This window comes from Prunus mume, linkage group LG7, assembly GCF_029339155.1.
Source record: "Prunus mume cultivar Tortuosa linkage group LG7, ASM2933915v1, whole genome shotgun sequence".
Classification (NCBI taxonomy): domain Eukaryota; kingdom Viridiplantae; phylum Streptophyta; class Magnoliopsida; order Rosales; family Rosaceae; genus Prunus; species Prunus mume.
The window spans coordinates 11,704,946-11,722,850 of NC_142704.1; the positions used below are offsets into that span (position 1 = coordinate 11,704,946).

The following is a 17,905-nucleotide window of genomic DNA, read 5'->3' on the forward strand; positions in this document are numbered from 1 at the left end:
TGTCACGGCCCGCATGTTCAAGGCCCAACCCGTTGGATTGATCATGCTAGACCTCTTAGCCCACATGTCCAGATTCATTGTATAGTAGTTGGTAGACTACAGTTGGTGACAATAGTTGGTAGACTACAGTTGGTGACAGTAGTTGGTAGATGTTGGTAGGTGACATTGTATCTTACCCACCTACTGTGGTGGTAGGTGGGATAGGGATAATATATAAGGGGGATGACACATTGTGTATCCTCACCTCACAACTTGTAAAGCATTTGAGTAGCAATACAAGCATATATTCTCCCAAACTCTGTTAAGCATTCTTATTGTTCTTGCTCTTGCGATTGTTCTTTGCTTGGTTCGATCTTGTATTGTGGGAAGGAGGCTGACTTAGCTTGTTCGAGAGGCGATCAAGTCTAAGGCCGCACGGAAGGAAGACCGAAAAAGTCATCCCGTGACAGTTGGTATCGAGCGGCTCGAATCATTCGAAGAAGCATGTCGAAGAGCGGATCCGATGTGGAGACTGATCTGTCCAAGGTCAATATGGATCGTGGGGGCAAATCAAAGAGGGAACGATCTAGAGATGTTGTAGCCATGATGGAGAAGCGGCTTTCTAAGATGGAGATGGCCGTGGTCGAGTTTGATCAGCGACTCGAGGAGGACGTCCTTACGAAGAGTGGCTTCGAAGCTGTGGTGGATGAGCTTCAAGGCCAATTCCAAGGAGCCCTCAACTCCGCATTGGACAGCATGCGGCTAGATGTCCAAACCAAGATGGATCACTTCTTAGCGGAGCTTACTTCGCTTCGTGAGGAGGTGAGGGATGTGAAAGGAGATTGGGCTTTGTGCAAGGAAGCTGTCTTGAACAAGACCCGGACTCCGAAGGAACCAAAGGTGTTAGATTCTTTCAAGCCCAAATCCTATAATGGGAAGAGGGAGGCGAAGGAGCTAGACACATTTTTGTGGAATATCGAGAGGTATTTCAAGTATCTGAAGCTCGAGGATGATGAGCCCAAGATCAACACGGCAACGTTGTTTCTCACCGACAATGCTCTCATGTGGTGGCGTCGTCGATCTATGGAGATCGAACAAGGTACGTTTACACTTGAGACTTGGGATGAATTTAAGAAGGATATTATGTTGCATTTCTATCCAGAGAATGCCAAGTATGAGGCAAAGGAGAAGCTGAGATGGTTGAAGCAAACTGGGAACGTGAAGGACTATGTCGCCATGTTCACCAACCTACTGTTCGAGGTGCCTATCATGACGGATGAAGACAAGCTCATGTACTTCATGAGTGGCCTACAGAATTGGGCCAAGCTGGAGTTACAAAGGAGACACGTCCAAACCTTGTCAGAGGCGATTGCCGCAGCTGAGTCTCTTGTTGAGTTCAAGAGGAATGATCAAGGCGACTCCAAGTTCAAAGGAAAGAAAAATGGCAGTGAATCCGGTGGGGGAGACAACGAGCCGAAAGAGGGTAGCAAGCCAGGAGACAAGTCTGACGGTCACAAGTCATCCGGGAGGAAGAATGACAAAGGTGACAAGGGGAAAGACAAGTCGAAGCTAGCTTGCTACTTGTGCGATGGAGCGCACATGATGCGGGATTGTCCGCAAAAGAAAGCCTTGAATGCTATGAACCAAGAGAAGGAAGAGGAGGCCGACAGGGAAGCAAGAATGGGGGCCATTCACCGTTTCAATGCTGTGCAGGCCAAAGTCGCTCAACCACAGGTTCAAGCCAAAGGTGTGATGTTCGTCGATGCCATGGTGAATGGCAAGACAACTCGTTGCCTGGTGGATACAGGTGCCTCGCACAACTTTATGTCCGTGCAGGAAGCAAAGAGACTTGGGTGTCGAGTCTCAAAGGAAGCAGGCAGTATGAAGACGGTGAATTCAACTGCCAAACCGATTGATGGAGTAGCTCGTGGTGTGGAGCTACACATTGCCACTTGGAAGGGAGTAGCTGACTTCTCCGTGATCTCAATGGATGACTACGATGTCGTGCTGGGAATGGAGTTCATGGACAAGGTAAAGGCGTTCCCCATTCCATTTTACAATACTATGTGCATTGCACAGGGTGGAGCAATGCCATGCATGGTGCCAGTGGTGAGGCAACAAGGCGAGACGAAGCTTTTGTCAGCCATGCAATTTTCAAAGTCTTGGAAGAGGGCGAACCGACGTTCCTTGCAACTATGAAGATGGATATAGTTCAGAAGGAAGTCCAACCCGTCCTGAAAGCTATGGAGGCAATCCATAAGGCGTTTTCAGAGGTCATGCCCAAGGAGTTGCCCAAAACCTTACCACCTAAGAGGAAGGTGGATCATGCCTTCGAGGAGTTGAAGATGGCACCTATGGAGGAACCAATGCTGAGACTTCCTGATCTTAGCAAACCATTTGAGGTACACACTGATGCATCAGATTCTGCTATTGGTGGTGTACTCATGCAGGATGGACACCCATTGGCTTTCAAGAGTCGGAAGCTCAATGACACGGAGCAGAGGATACGAGAGGGCTTGTTGCATGATCCCCAAAATCTGTTGGAGCTTGTCAAAGATGGGAAGACAAGAAGATTTTGGCCCGATGATGGTGTTCTTTATGCAACAAGGAAGGTGATCTATGTTCCAAGGTGGGACAATCTGAGGCACTATGTGAGTGCCAACCAGCGAGATTGGGTAAAGTTGTTGGATGTTGCTCAATTCTCATACAACCTGCAGCGGTCGGAGTCAACAGGGTCAAGTCCTTTCGAGTTGGCAACAGGGCAACAACCTATGACACCGAACACAGTGGTGTCGGGCTACACGGGGAGTAGCCCAGTGCATACAAGACAGCCAAGGAGTGGCAGGAGACTAATGAGCTGGCTCGGGCTCAATTGGAGAAGGCAACTCGGAAGATGAAGAAATGGGCGGACAAGCATAGGCGAGATGTTGTGTTCCAACCAGGTGATATGGTCTTTGTGAAGCTCAACCCTTCTCAACACAAGTCCACTAGAAAGTTACACAAGGCGTTGTTGAGGAGATATGAGGGCCCATTTCCTATCATCCGATCAGTGGGAAGAGCTGCTTACCGTGTGGAACTACCACCCCGATTGAAGATTCATCCGGTGTTCCACGTGAGCAATCTCAAGCCCTACCATGCCGACCCCGAGGAGCCAAGTCGTGGAGAGTCTCAACGAGCTCCACCTTTGATGGTGACTTCATTTGACAAGGAGGTTGAGTGCATCATGGCCAAGCGAGAAGTGCGACGCAAGGGTGTACCGAGGTACTTTGAGTACTTTGTCAAATGGAAGGGCCTGCCAGAGTCCGAAGGCAACTGGGAGAAAGAAGAGTCTTTGTGGAAGTACAAAGACATCATCGAAGCATTCGAACGAGAAGGATCTACCTCGGCGACGAGGACGTCTCCGGATTAGGTGGGGGAGAATGTCACGGCCCGCATGTTCAAGGCCCAACCCGTTGGATTGATCATGCTAGACCTCTTAGCCCACATGTCCAGATTCATTGTATAGTAGTTGGTAGACTACAGTTGGTGACAATAGTTGGTAGACTACAGTTGGTGACAGTAGTTGGTAGATGTTGGTAGGTGACATTGTATCTTACCCACCTACTGTGGTGGTAGGTGGGATAGGGATAATATATAAGGGGGATGACACATTGTGTATCCTCACCTCACAACTTGTAAAGCATTTGAGTAGCAATACAAGCATATATTCTCCCAAACTCGGTTAAGCATTCTTATTGTTCTTGCTCTTGCGATTGTTCTTTGCTTGGTTCGATCTTGTATTGTGGGAAGGAGGCTGACTTAGCTTGTTCGAGAGACGATCAAGTCTAAGGCCGCACGGAAGGAAGACTCCGAAAAAGTCATCCCGTGACACTAGGCTCTCATTTCTTCTCATATGGTGTGTCGTCTTACAATGAAGGGAGGAAGTCCATTTATAGGCAAAGCCCCTTGGCTTCCCGTGGATGTGCAATCATTCCTTCCAATATGTGGGTTCCACTTCTACAATACTTTCATCATCACATTACCCACTCGGACAACAAGTCTTCATTATTTCTAAACACGTGGGCTCCACTCTAGATTTTACAACACTCCCCCTTGGAAACCATGAGTAACATATTATTGCCTCAATAAAATCTTGCTAGAAGGAAACCTAGTGATGCAGAAAACTGATGGAAGGAAGAAGATTACATGTAATCAGTGTAGCATACTGGATGCTCCCCCTGATGAATATCTCTCCCTAAAACATTCATGACTAAGTTTCTGGAGGGAAAATCTTTCGAAGTGAGAGAAGGATGTAGCCATCAAAAATTCATTAGGAAATATACTTCCAGTAAGTGATCTCTATGTAAATCATAGAAATTTCCAGAGTCCGCGTATCCAACAAAACTTGGGCTATTTGTAAGTTCACTTGAAAGAATATGCCTGTATATGGTGTTATGCAGAGATAACATCAAATATTTCTCACATCATCCCAAAGTGGTGGTGATGGAGCTGAGCTTTATCTGGAAAATACAATGTCCAGTCCAATATACTTTCGGAAAATCATTTAAGTGCCCAACGGATAATCGACATAAAAATGCTTCAATACTTTCTTAGTATAAGCAAGAATTTCATTGGCATAATGCTCGATCTTCAAGTCGAGACAAATATTTTTTGAACTCTTCAGGAGTTTTAAGCAAGTATTAATTACTGTCATAGTAGCTAGGAATTTCCTTACTCCTATGGATGAAATACTATTAACAAGAAGGTAACATGGCTGATCGTTTGCGTGCCAGAGCAAACAAGATTCAGGAATTGAACACTGAAAATTCATCTCTTCTGAGAATGCTTCATGAGTCTCAGCAAGAGGTTGAAAACCTTTAAAAGGAAAATAAGGCTTTGTTGAAACTGGTGGGTTCATACTTCATTAATACGTAGTCAAGGCTTGACATGCTGCAGATTTCCAATGAAAAGATTCTAGAAGAACAAGAGAGGCTCATGACTAAGCTCAAGAGGCACCGTTCTCTTTCTCCAGAGGCTTCCAGATAATAATAGAATTTTACAGATTTTACAGATCCTGCTCCTTCCTTGCATGTGAAAAGAATCTATCTGTTGTATGCTTTTTTCATGTTATAATAATTGGGCAAATACTTAAACTTGTACCTGCAGTTTTCACGTCTTTTCAAAATGACGGTTTGGAACTTTGTGCCTTATAGGTTCAAATAACCACAACAAATCTCTCAAATTACATATTTCAGTGCATGTGAGTCCGGAACTTCTGGCCCAGGCTAAATATGACCTCATAATTTATTTGCCTTTTTCAAATGGGCATGAAATATAAATTGAGAAAAAGCCATGATAATATTGTAATACAGTAGTGAAGAGCATGACAAAGTGCAATCAAGATGGACCACCATTACCAAGTTAAAGTGGTCTTTGTGCATAATTGAACGCAAGGCCCCAATCCTATTTCATTTTCTCCTGACATCACCACGAGCTCCAACTAGCTTTGTTTGGTCAATGTGGAAATTAAATAGTAACGATATAATAATAATAAATGATGAAGGTAATAAAATGTGGATGACTTATCTCTTTATTCGGGTAACTCAACTGGTTTGCAAGAATATTCGTGCTGATAACGTGTTGTAAAATGAACGGGATATGAAGGAGTATTGAGCTGCACGTTATGAGAAAATGAACTCAAGAGGAAGAGAGAGGGATGAGAACAGAGAGATTGAGAATAATTGCCACAGTCAAGATACCGTTCTTTGTATTATCTTCAGTATAAATATTGGTACATGGGTTAGACTTTCTCAAGTCTATTTACAGAAACTTAACGATATAAGGTAAGTCCAATCAATTACATATATTACAGAGAAATTGACAATTAATCATTTTGGCTGATGAATGCCGTGCTTGTGGTTAGGAGGCTTCTAAGGCTGATGTAATGGGATCAGCTGATTTCTGGGACCAGATTGGATGGGATCTGCTGGTGTAGTATTCTCTTTACCCCCCTAAGCGTAACGGAGCAACGCGAAGATTGAGCTTGGATTTAAGAAGAGAAAATCGCTCACGACTAAGGCCTTTGGTGAATATGTCAGCAATCTGATGAGATGAGGGAACATAGAAAGTATGAAGAGCTTTGCGAGCAACGAGTTCGCGAACAAAATAATAGTCGATCTCAATATGACGGGTGTGAGCATGGAAAATAGGATTGGCAGCCATATAAATGGCGGAGAGATTATCAACATAGATGCAAGGGGCAGAGCGAAGAGGAATACCAAGTTCACGAAACAAGAAACCAAACCAGCGGATTTCAGCGGCAGTATGGGCAAGAGCACGATAGTCAGCTTTAGTGCTAGAACGAGAAATAGTAGACTGTTTCTTGGCGGTCCAGTGAGAATATTAGGTCCGAAAAAATACAAGCACCAGTGGTAGATCGTCTATCATCAACAGAACCAGCCCAATCAGCATCAGAGAAACTGCGTAAAGTAAAGTCATTGGACCTGTGAAACACAAGACCTTGCTCAACTATACCTTTGATATACCGAAAAATACGCTTGACAACCTGAAGATGAGAAGAACGAGGGTTGTGCATGAACTGACACACCTGATTAACAGCAAAGGAAATATCAGGCCGTGATAGAGTAAGATATTGGAGGCCACCCACCATACTCTGATAGGTAGAGGGATCAGATAAGGGATCACCATCCATACAAGACAATCGAGTGTCGAAGGCAACATGTAGGACACAGTTTGCAGTCAGTCATGTTAAACCATTTCAATAGATCAACTGCATATCTGGTTTGAGAAAGAAATAAATGATTGGGAAACCGAGTAATTTCCATGCCAAGAAAAAAATTGAGCTCACCCATTCGGCGACTATCAAAGGTGGAGCACAATTGATCAAGAAATTGGTGGACACTTTGAGCTTCAGACCCGGTGACAATGATGTCATCCACATATACAAGAACATAGACTGTGCAGGAAGGGGAGCAATGAATAAAGAGTGATGCATCAGAGTGACTGTGAACAAATCCCTGAGCAAGAAGAAAGGCACTGAGGTGTTGAAACCAAGCTCGAGGAGCCTACTTAAGGCCATAGAGAGCCTTATGGAGCTGACATACATCTTGAGGATGCGAGGAATCATGAAAACCAGGAGGTTGTTTCATAGACACCTTTTCTTGCAAGTACCCATTCAAGAAGGCATTCCGAACATCAAGCTGCTGAAGAGACCAATTATAAGACATAGCCAGAGACAAGATAGTGCGAATGGTGGCCGGTTTAACGACCGGGCTAAATGTTTCCTCGTAATCAAATCCTTCCTGTTGATTGAATCCCTTGGCAACAAGGCGAGCCTTGTAATGGTCAATAGAGCCATCGGCTTTCCGTTTAGCTATGAAAACCCACTTGCATCCCATAATATTCATTCGAGAGGTTGCTGGAACCAAAGACCATGTTTGATTCCTCAAGAGGGCATCGTATTCATCCTTCATAGCAGCTTGCCAATGACTGTATTTCAAAGCCTGGGTAAAACTTGTTGGTTCGAAGGACATGGGATCAGAGTAGGCGGCAGAGAGAGCATGGGGTAAGGAGTGAGGGTTGGTCGGAGAGTACAGGGGTTTTGTGGCAGGACCAAAGGGGATGATAGACTTGAGGCTTTTAAAATTTTGGGGAGTTGGTGTATCTGGAGAATTAGGGAAGAGAGATGGGTTAAGAGGGGAAGAAGGAGGAGTGGACGGATCAGGAGGGGAAGAGAGGGATGTCGACTTGGGTGATGGGTTTATGGTGTCTGTGAATGAAGCTGAGGTCGTAGGCGACAAGGGAGACAGAGACAACGGCAAGGGGTTTTGGGAGTGGGAGAACGATGAAAGAATGGCGTCTGTTGGAACAGGGAAGAAAGGTTGTGCTGGGTCAGATTGTGTGGGATCGGATGGAGGTGGGCTGGCGGACGGGTTGACTGATGAAGAGTCAAGAACAATTGGGGGAGGTTGGGCTAGACTTGTAGAAGTGTTGATTTGTGAAGAGTCCAGGCTGGGCCCAATATCAAACTGAGAGGCAGGTGTGGATTGGGCGGTAGGTGTAATCTGAGGTTGTTGGTAGGGAAAACTTGTCTCATCAAAAATCACATTCCGGGAGATATAAATGTGACCTGAAATAAGATCAAGACAACAATAGCCTTTATAATGATCATCATAGCCAATAAATACACATGGAACAGATTTAAAAGATAATTTATGCATGTTGTATGGCACCATATGAGGGAAGCATGCACAACCAAAACTCTTAAGAAATGTATAATCCGATGTGCGTTGAAGCAATTTCTCATAAGGAGACATGTGGTCAAGTTGAGGAGTTGGGAGGCGATTAATCAAAAAAACCGCAGTAGAGAAGGCTTCAACCCAAAAGCTGTGGGGCAGGCGGGATTGGGCCAACAAACAAAGTCCCGTTGCAACAATATGCCGATGTTTCCTTTCCACCACTCCATTTTGTTGGGGAGTGTATGGACATGAGATTTGATGTGATATTCCATGATCACTTAAAAATGTGAGGAATAATTTGCTAGTAAATTCACTGCCACCATCAATCTGTAGTTGTTTGATGCGAGAGCTAAAACGATTTTCCACCATCTTCTTGAAGTGAATAAATGTAGCAAAAACTTCTGATTTCTTAGCCAATGGATATAACCAAGTGAACCAAGTATTATCATCGACAATGGATAAATAATAGCGGTAACCAAAATTTGAGGAGATTGGTGCAGGGCCCCATAAGTCAAGATGTAATAGAGCTAATGGAAATTGAGCATGAGATTGTCTATATTCAAAAGGCAATCGACAAGATTTTCCCAATAGGCAGACATGACAATTTTTATTGGAGACAATTGTACCATCAAGTGGTAAGTGGTACTTATTCAACAATGTAGTAAAAACTGAATGAGATGGGTGTCCAAGTTGGGCATGCCACACGTCTTGTGTTGTACGCTTTCCATAACAAGCAATTTGACAAGCAATATGAGGGGTTGTTTGAATATGATAGAGGCCATCAGAACTACTGCCAGTAAGGAGTACCGTCCCCGTCTTGTTGTCCTTCACATGAAACCCATTAGCATCCAACTCAAAGAAACAATCATTATCACAGCAGAAACGACGAATAGAAATCAAGTTTTTGCGGATCACAGGCACACACAAGACTTCATTAAGGTTTAATGATTTTTGCAACCCAGTTAACTTTGTATTGCCAATATGTGTTATTGCTAACTGATTGCCATTCCTAACAATAATTTTATCTGTACCTATATAGGGATGAGCATTGGGGAGATAGGTGGCATTGGCTGTCATGTGGTGAGTAGCGCCTGAATCAAAACACCAATTGAGATTTGCCACATCAGCAGTATGAGGAGAAGAGGTTGTCAAATTTTCTGCCATGTATCCATGGGGCTTACGGTCAGGGCAAAACCAAGCTATGTGGCCTTGCTTATCGCACCAAAAACAAATTACTTCAGTTCGCTGGGTATTTGAGGAATTGCCTTGTGGTGTTGGAAGAAGAGGAGGGCGTCCATCAGAGAGAGTCGCAGGAGAAGAAGTAAAGGCAGCAGATTGTTGGTCGCGAGGCTAAGAGTGACGATCTGGAAACCAAGCCCCTTGAGTTGGCTCCCAATGCTCTGTTCTCCTTGATCCACGCCCTTGATTCCAATGCCTACCACGACCACGTCCTCTGCCAGATCCGTGATGAGGATTGTGATTGTGACTGGGCATGTTTGAATTTAAGGTGCGCTCGTTGGACCCACGGTCGGCATCCATAGCCACTCCTGAAGCCACAGTAAGAGACATCCGTTTCTGCATATGCTCTTCTCTTAAAGCTAGATCATAGAATCGATCGAAATCAATATCGGAATGCAGGTGAAGTGTTGTGGCTAACTCTTTGTATTCAAGACCAAGTCCATCCAGAACATAACTGATGAGTTCATCATCATCCATTGTTGAACCAGCTTGTGTGAGGGAATCGAAGAGTGATTTGGCATAATGGAGATAATCAGTCACTGTTGTGTTGTTGTCCTTTCTGAGAGTGCGAATTTGGTCTCGGAGAATCCGTACGTGGGTACTAGCAAGAGGTGAAAGGCGCTTGGCCAGCATGGTCTAGGCTTGATGAGCAGTGGTACAAGGGATGAGAAGTGTCTTGATCGAAGATGAGAAAGTCGATTTGATCCAACTCAAGACCAGTTTATCCTTAGCTAACTCTGGGTGCACAGATCCATCTTCTTGCACTTTGGGTGGGTCTGTGCTGTTCTTGACAACTGCTGCAAGGCCGTGCATCTCCAATACATCTTCAAATTGGGATTTCCAACTCAAGTAGTTGGTGCGATCCATAGGAACTGGGAACAACGATGAGATATTGAAAGAGGTGGGCAAAGAATGGGATGAGAATGGATGTGAGGAAAGTTTTGACATTTCAGAAATCAGTTTTGACATATCAATATTGCTTGATTCTCCAGATTTAGGTGTGTCGGCCATTGGTTTGGGTAGGATCGATATTTTGAGGGTTAGCTCCGAAGAGCTCTGATACCATATGAGAAAATGAACTCAAGAGGAAGAGAGAGGGATGAGAACAAAGAGATTAAGAATAATTGCCACAGTCAAGATACCGTTCTCTGTATTATCTTCAGTATAAATATTGGTACATAGGTTAGACTTTCTCAAGTCTATTTACAGAAACTTAACGATATAAGGTAAGTCCAATCAATTACATATATTACATAGGAATTGACAATTAATCATTCTGGCTGATGAATGCCGTGCTTGTGGTTAGGAGGCTTCTAAGGCTGATGTAATGGGATTAGCTGATTTCCTGGGACTGACAGATTGGATGGGATCTGCTGGTGTAGTATTCTCTTTACACGTAAATAAAACACAATATTTAACGGGGTTCGGCCATGCCTACGTCCTTGGAAAGCAACAACAGTAACTTTTTCACTATGTAAAATAATAGGGCTACAACTTTAGTATTTATAATATATGTGGCTAACTGATTTTTCTCTCTGCTCTCTTTTTCTCACCTCTCACTCTCTCTCATTCTTCTCTTCTTTTCTTTCCTCTCTACCTCGGCTCTCATTTCTTCTCAGATGGTGTGTTGTCTTACAGTGAAGGGAGGAAGTCTATTTATAGGCAAAGCCTCTTGGCTTCCTATGGATGCGCAATCATTTTTTTCAATATGTGAGTTCCACTTCTACAACCACGTTACCCACTCGAACAACAAGTCTTCATTATTTCTAAACGCGTGGACTCCACTCTAGACTTTACAACAAGAAGTAGTTTTTGTGTCCTTTAAACTGGAAAGTAGAGGCCCATATAGGGCTCGTCAATGGGTTGGGCTGGGCTAGCCCGGTCCAAATTTAACGGGCTTGGGCGGGCCGGGCTTTAAAGAGAGAGAGAAAATATCGGACCGGGTGGGTCGGGTTTTTAGAAAATTCAAAGCCCAAGCCCGACCCATAGGTCGGGCTTGAGAAAGCCCATTGGGCGGGCTGGGCTAAGCCCAACGGGCGGGCCGAAACGGGCCTACTTCATTCGAAAAAAATCATAAACTTAATCATAAGGGCATTTTAGTCTAAATTTGAGATTAAACTCACTTAATTCCAATATTTTCACATCAAACCAAATTCATAAAATACTCAATAAAGTCGCACAACTTAATAAGATTTTCCACAAAAATAATAAAACAAAGTATTATTTTTGAGGTTATTACATAATTAGATCACAATACGTTTTAAGAAATAATTTAAAAAAATAATAAGTATCAAAAAGATATTTTTTTTAAAGGATGGTATAAATAAATATGTAAATGTTTGGTGATGTGTTCAAGAAAAACATGATTATATTTGGTGGTAGTAGTACGATTATGTTTCGTGATATGATTATGTTTAGTGATATGATATATTGTTCATCTTATATATATATATATATATAATTGTTGTATTAATAATTGACACAAATTAATGTGCTAATCATCCAATTATAAACTAGGAATGAGTAAAGAAAAGTAAATGAAATGAAACAAATTATATATGTGATTTAAGTTATATAATCCTAATCCTAAACTCTTATTTATACATTATTATATATCTATGCGGACCTAACGGGCCGGGCTTTTGTGGGTGGGTCGGGGGCTTTCTTGGGCTTAATCGGGCCGGGCCTATGGACCGCCGGCAGACACCAAGCCCAAGTCTGGCGGCCGAGCCATCTCAAAGCCTATAACGGGCCGGACCGAGCTTTTTCCAATGGGCCGGGAGAACCCCCATCGGCCCATGAGCCCGCGGGCCAAATGATGAGGCCTAGGCCCATACACCACATCATAAATAAAAATCATCATAAATTGAAAGAGACGCTCGTTGACTCTGTTCAAAGCTACAAGGGGGCTGGACTCTTAAATTAAAAAGACAGCATAGCGTGCTTCACCTAAATACATGCTCTGTTCACAGACATTGCCTTCGACCTGACTACAGTGTTTAATTCCGTGAGCATTCAACACTTGTCTAAATTCCACCCCATTTGGACACAATATACTAGACACATAGACGAACAAATTTCATGAAGAAAGTTCTTCATGTGAGTGCTGGAAGTTCTCATTGGACTGGCCTTAATGCTGCTACTGTTGTTGTCATCTGGTGTTTGCTTCTCTGAGGATTCAATACTTATCCAAAAATCGCCAATATTGGATATGTTATAGGAAGCATCTAGATAAACAACTTTCATGAAGCAAGCCAATTCATTTGAGTTCTGTAAATTTCTCATTTTGGCTCACCAGGCTGGTACTGTAGCTCAATCGGGCTGGAAAATATGCTTCAGTATTTTATGTCCTGAAGACTCAATACTTATCGAAATTCTGTCAATTTTGGCTATGTCGTAGTAGACATCCAAATGAACAAGTTTCGTGAAGGGGACGCTAGCAGTAAATGAGATTTTCTTGCCCAAACAAGGAGGACTTGCCACTGCTGATGTAAACATTTGCTGCAGCTGTCATGAATACTTTGCTTGAACATTGAAGTTGTTCATTTGGGCATTTTGGACAAGATGACTTAGTCATGAACAAACAAAATTTAGCCATATATTGGCCATATTGTATGAGCCATAATTCTTCATTCATTCTAGACCAAATTTCCAATTTTTGTTCAAACAGAACCTTTCACAGTCCTTGTATTCCATTGAAACTGCACTTATACAAGGTTTCTCAGATGGGCTTTAGTCATGCTCCTAATCTATACAAGCCTTCTATGATTAGAAGACCACATAAAGTGATTTAAGACAAGATAATGTCCTATTCTGAACCCATCTTACAAACAGGAAAGTTTGGCTTGTTGCAATTAGCCTGGTGGAGTCCACCCATTTATGTCTTGTGCCAGCCCTGAGGGTGGGCAAGGAGGGCGATGGCCATGGGCCTTGCACGTTCGTTATCTTTTCTGTTGTCTTTTCTGATAGTTACTATTGACTAGTTCGAGTTGGCATAATCCACATTGAAAGATTTGTCTTTGGAATGGGAGTTAATTACCAATTAGATTAGGCGTTTATTGTTTGGATTGGCTTGAAAAGGGTCTTTGTCTAGCCTTTCCCTCTAGGCCATCACATACGGGTCTCGATCATGTCTAATTTAGTGCAAGTTTGATTCAGTCTCCAAACCAATGAAATAAATTAATGGCCCAGGCCTTTACAAGAATTAAATTAAGGGTTCTTAATTAGTAAATAATGAATGGTGATACGGCACAATCCTTTGGACACTTTCAATCAGAATCTTTGGTTCACGTTAATGCTAACAATGCATAACAAATAAAGCTCAATTAGCTTAGCTACAACCGAAGACCAAGTCCTTGGTTTTGTGGATTAATTAAGAATAGGGGTAAGTAAGGACAAATACAATTCTCTCAGTCTCAGCGATAACAAAAAATTTAAAATAGGGACAATGATTGTGTGAATGCCTTGGCATGAGCCTCCTCTTCGACAAAGGGAATTCAATTTACTGATACAGGAAGAGTAGTAGTACCAATACTACGTAGGACTAATAGTTACTTTGTTGTCTCTTCTGATCCACTCATCCTTGCCGTCGCTATATCATTATTTATCTTATTGTTTATGGTGGGTTTATTCAATAAATTGTTCATTTATTTGGAGGTTTACGAGTTAAATTTGGAGATGCTATCTATGTAGTTCTAGAATCAGAATATTAAGTTAACGGGGTATAGTCTAGGAGAAAATGGTCTTGACTTATAAACTAGAGGTCTCATATTTGAATTCTCACGTCATAGTTGTGTATGTGTGTGAAATCCCACTCCCCGTAGTTTAGACTATCGCTTCACTTCTACTAAAAAAAAAATCAGAACATTAAACACACAAAAACATGGTCTATATGTTTTACGATTAATTGCATTTGTAGATAATCAATTTTATGTCTTGTTGATTGGGCCGTTAGTGCATGTTGACTCTGTAAAATTTGGTATTTAGAGCATCTCCAATGCAAAGATGTAAACATGAGGATGTCAATGGCACTTTTACATCTCCAGTGGTATCTTGATTGGAATATTTGAAGATGTAAAACCATTTTGCTCGGTAAGAAAATGTAAAATCTTAGGCCCCACGTTCAATTTTTTATTAGTTGTGACCAACAAATGAAAATGTAAAAAATAATGTAGACTTATGACTTTTTTTACACTTTCCAGCGAGATGTAAATTACATCCTTAATATCCCGACTCATTGGAGCTCTAAATTTGTTTTTCATATGTAAAATGTTCATTGGAGATGTTCTTATATGGAGAGGCTGATAAAGAATAATATTATGTCGGATTTATTTATATTGTTATTTTTTGTTGACTTTCGAATCTTTTCGGCCACGTGTCTACCTATCCCTCTTGTCTTGACTCGCAAGCACTAAGTAGGCAAGTTTCCCTGGTCTGCCTTCCGGGTGAGGCAGACTACCCCTTATCTGAGCAGTTCGGTCCCTGTACTTCTCCTAATCCAACCATATGGGTTTTGAAAGTTGAAACTCAGGCACAAGGCTATCTCCTCTTTCATTGCCGCCATTCTTAGAAGCCCATCTTTCCCAAACCCATGAGCGAAAAAATCTTGATCTAAGTATATTGCAAATTTATATTATTTGTATTCTTGCATGAGTATGTATAATGTTAATTTGGGAGCAAGGCTTGGCTACTTAAAATTAAGGAGGAGGTCCTCCTCACAACAAATGGAATTTTGACACTTGTCAAGTTTCAAAAGAAAAAAAAACTTAAATGTTAAAATGAGAGTACTGCTAAATAAATCCTAAAATTATCTGAGTACACTTTACTACTAAACTATTTATTGAATTACTAATTTACCCTAATATAAATGACCAAAAAAGATATATTGAATTTTGAAAAATATAATTTTAATAAGTACACCCTCCTCACACATTCAACCATAATCAAACATAGAGAAGTTTTTGTATTATTTGATGCCAGTAAAAGGATTTTTCAACCTGTTTCAGCGAAGTGAGCATCATGGGAATTATATTGTTTCAAGTACCACTCAATTGACCGATACATAGACCACTTTGACATTTAAGCCAAGAATATTTTTTTTAAGGAATTCAAAAGAAAACAAAATTAAAGGAATTAGACAATTGTGAAAACTCCATTTATCTAAATTTGTATGGTGTAGACTCTTGCATGAATATTTACAAATGTAAAACCAGTGTGCGGAGTAAACGAGGCAAAAAAGCATTTCAGAAGGAAAAAACAGCATTAAATAGTTATATATAGATAGATAGATAGATAGAATGAATGGAAACAAGAAGACATAGCAGCTAATAATACATAGATTATAGATGGCGGGTGAGAAAGAAAAAGTATGCGTGACTGGGGCCGGAGGATTTGCAGCCTCTTGGGTCGTCAACCTTCTTCTCTCAAAGGACTATGTTGTTCATGGAACAGTCCGACAGCCAGGTCACTCAACTCATCACTCTCTCTCTCTTCTCTCTTCTCTTACTTGGTTTTATTTTATTTTTCCTCAGTCATTTTAATTAATTAATTGTTATGATTAGAAAAATATCAGCATATATGATATAAAATTATTGTGGATTTTATAGGTAAATTGCATGCCTTCTCAAAAAATAAATGAAAACTAAATGTATTGATGTGTAGGGGCGAGCAAGTATGCTCACTTGAACAAGCTTGAGAAAGCATCAGAGAACTTGAAACTTTTCAAGGCAGATTTGTTGGACTACGATTCTCTGCGTTCGGCTATTGAAGGATGCAGTGGAGTCTTCCATGTTGCCAGTCCTGCTGTTCTTAGTGTTACAGATCCTGATCAGGCAAGAATATATTATATTACATTAATTAATTTTCTTACAATATATAAATCCCTTGTTATATTTATTTAGACCTCAAACTATATATTATATTATAGTTCAAGCTGTCCTGCTTCGGCAGGGTGCTTCAGATCAGCGGAGAGAATAATTCAAAATTTGTTCTTCGGCAGGAGCTTCTTGAACCAGCTGTAAAGGGAACGCTTAATGTACTTAAGGCTTGCGTCGAAGCCAAAGTGAAGAGAGTTGTGGTTGTGTCCTCCATAGCTGCTATTGTTATGAACCCTGACTGGCCTAAGGGTCAAGTCAAGGACGAGACCTGTTGGTCTGTTCCTGAATATATTAAAACGACCAAGGTAATTGTCCATTTTGACTTATATTTGGTGGAAGAAGGACCTTACTTTTATGCTGAAGCCAGACCATTAATTTTGTGTTCCAGAAATGGTACTATCTTTCAAAAACAGAAGCAGAAAGCCAGGCTTTGGAGTTTGGAAAAAGAAATGAACTTGAGGTTCTAACTGTTTGTCCTTCTGTCATTTTGGGGCCAATTTTGCAATCCACGTTGAATTTAAGTAGCTCTCTGCTAGTTGCGACTGTAAAAGGTATCTATATCTACTTAGCTATGGCATATGATAGTTGTTTCAAATCAATTTATTATATGCATATATAAATTGAGATTACAAGTCTGAGACTCTGTGTAGGTGGGCTTGAGTCATTGGAATACAATTACTGGACGCTCGTGGATGTTCGTGATTTAGCAGAAGCACTGCTTCTTGTATACAACAAGTCTGAGGCCGGAGAGAGATACATATGCACATCGCACGAGATCGGTGCAGAGGAGGTGGTAGAGAAGTACTTGAGGCCTGCATATCCTAACTACAACTATCCCAACAAGTAAGTTTTTCTTACCCTCCAATAATTAGTTTAGTTGGTCTCTCTTTTTCATCATCTTTCAGTTTGTGCGCCTTAACCATCCATGTTGATGTTTACTGAGATGCCTTGCCCTTGTATTGGTATTGGCAGCCTTACCCACACAGAGGAGGAAAAAGAGCACTTCAGTTCGGAAAAATTGCAGAGGTTGGGTTGGACTTTCCGGCCTGTGGATGAAACTCTTATTGATTCCATTGAAAGCTACCGGAAGGCTGGAATTGTGGACTAGAAAAAGTTCACATGTTTATTGTATCTTCCCTATCATCATATGCACAATGAAGATAATAATTTCGCTTAATAAGTATGATCGTCATCAGCCTTCTTAGCAAGCTCTGCCCTCATTTATATCATGAAATTATATTTTAAAATTTATTTAATCTTATTCCTTGTGAAATCGTTTGGTTTCATTTCGTCTCTTTTTTTTTTTCTGTTTAATTAGAGTTACGTGTTTAGAAAACCCTAAAGAAAAATCCCTAGCCTTCGCCCCTTTTGGAGGTCGCCTACCACCCTTCCTACTCCGTATCCTTTCTTCTCCTCTCATCCCATTTCCTTTCCTTCCCTTCCTTTCCCACATTTTTTTGTCTTTTTGTTTTGTTTTGTGATGTGCCACTGTGAAACGTTGGCGTCACCATTAAATAGTTGTTGTCTTTTAGCCCACGCATGCAAGAATTTGGCTCCAATTGTCAGCCTTCAATT

At 41.5% G+C, this 17,905-nt stretch overlaps 2 protein-coding genes across 2 annotated transcripts; both read left to right on the plus strand.

The window, feature by feature from the left end:
• The first annotated feature begins 469 nt into the window (after nt 1-469).
• LOC148915467 (uncharacterized) lies at nt 470-5,007 on the plus strand. Its single transcript, XM_089055647.1, is given in 3 exon segments — nt 470-2,146; nt 2,149-2,792; nt 2,795-5,007. Coding segments are annotated over 3 exon segments (2,901 nt in total). The 5' UTR covers nt 470-483; the 3' UTR covers nt 3,389-5,007.
• Nucleotides 5,008-15,729: 10,722 nt separating this feature from the next.
• LOC103336624 (cinnamoyl-CoA reductase 1-like) lies at nt 15,730-17,616 on the plus strand. The gene is made up of 6 exons (XM_008239688.3): nt 15,730-15,917; nt 16,116-16,285; nt 16,453-16,635; nt 16,719-16,881; nt 16,981-17,173; nt 17,303-17,616. The coding sequence occupies exons 1-6, from the start codon at nt 15,800-15,802 to the stop codon at nt 17,436-17,438; spliced, it is 963 nt and encodes a 320-aa protein (XP_008237910.2). The 5' UTR covers nt 15,730-15,799; the 3' UTR covers nt 17,439-17,616.
• Nucleotides 17,617-17,905: the final 289 nt, after the last annotated feature.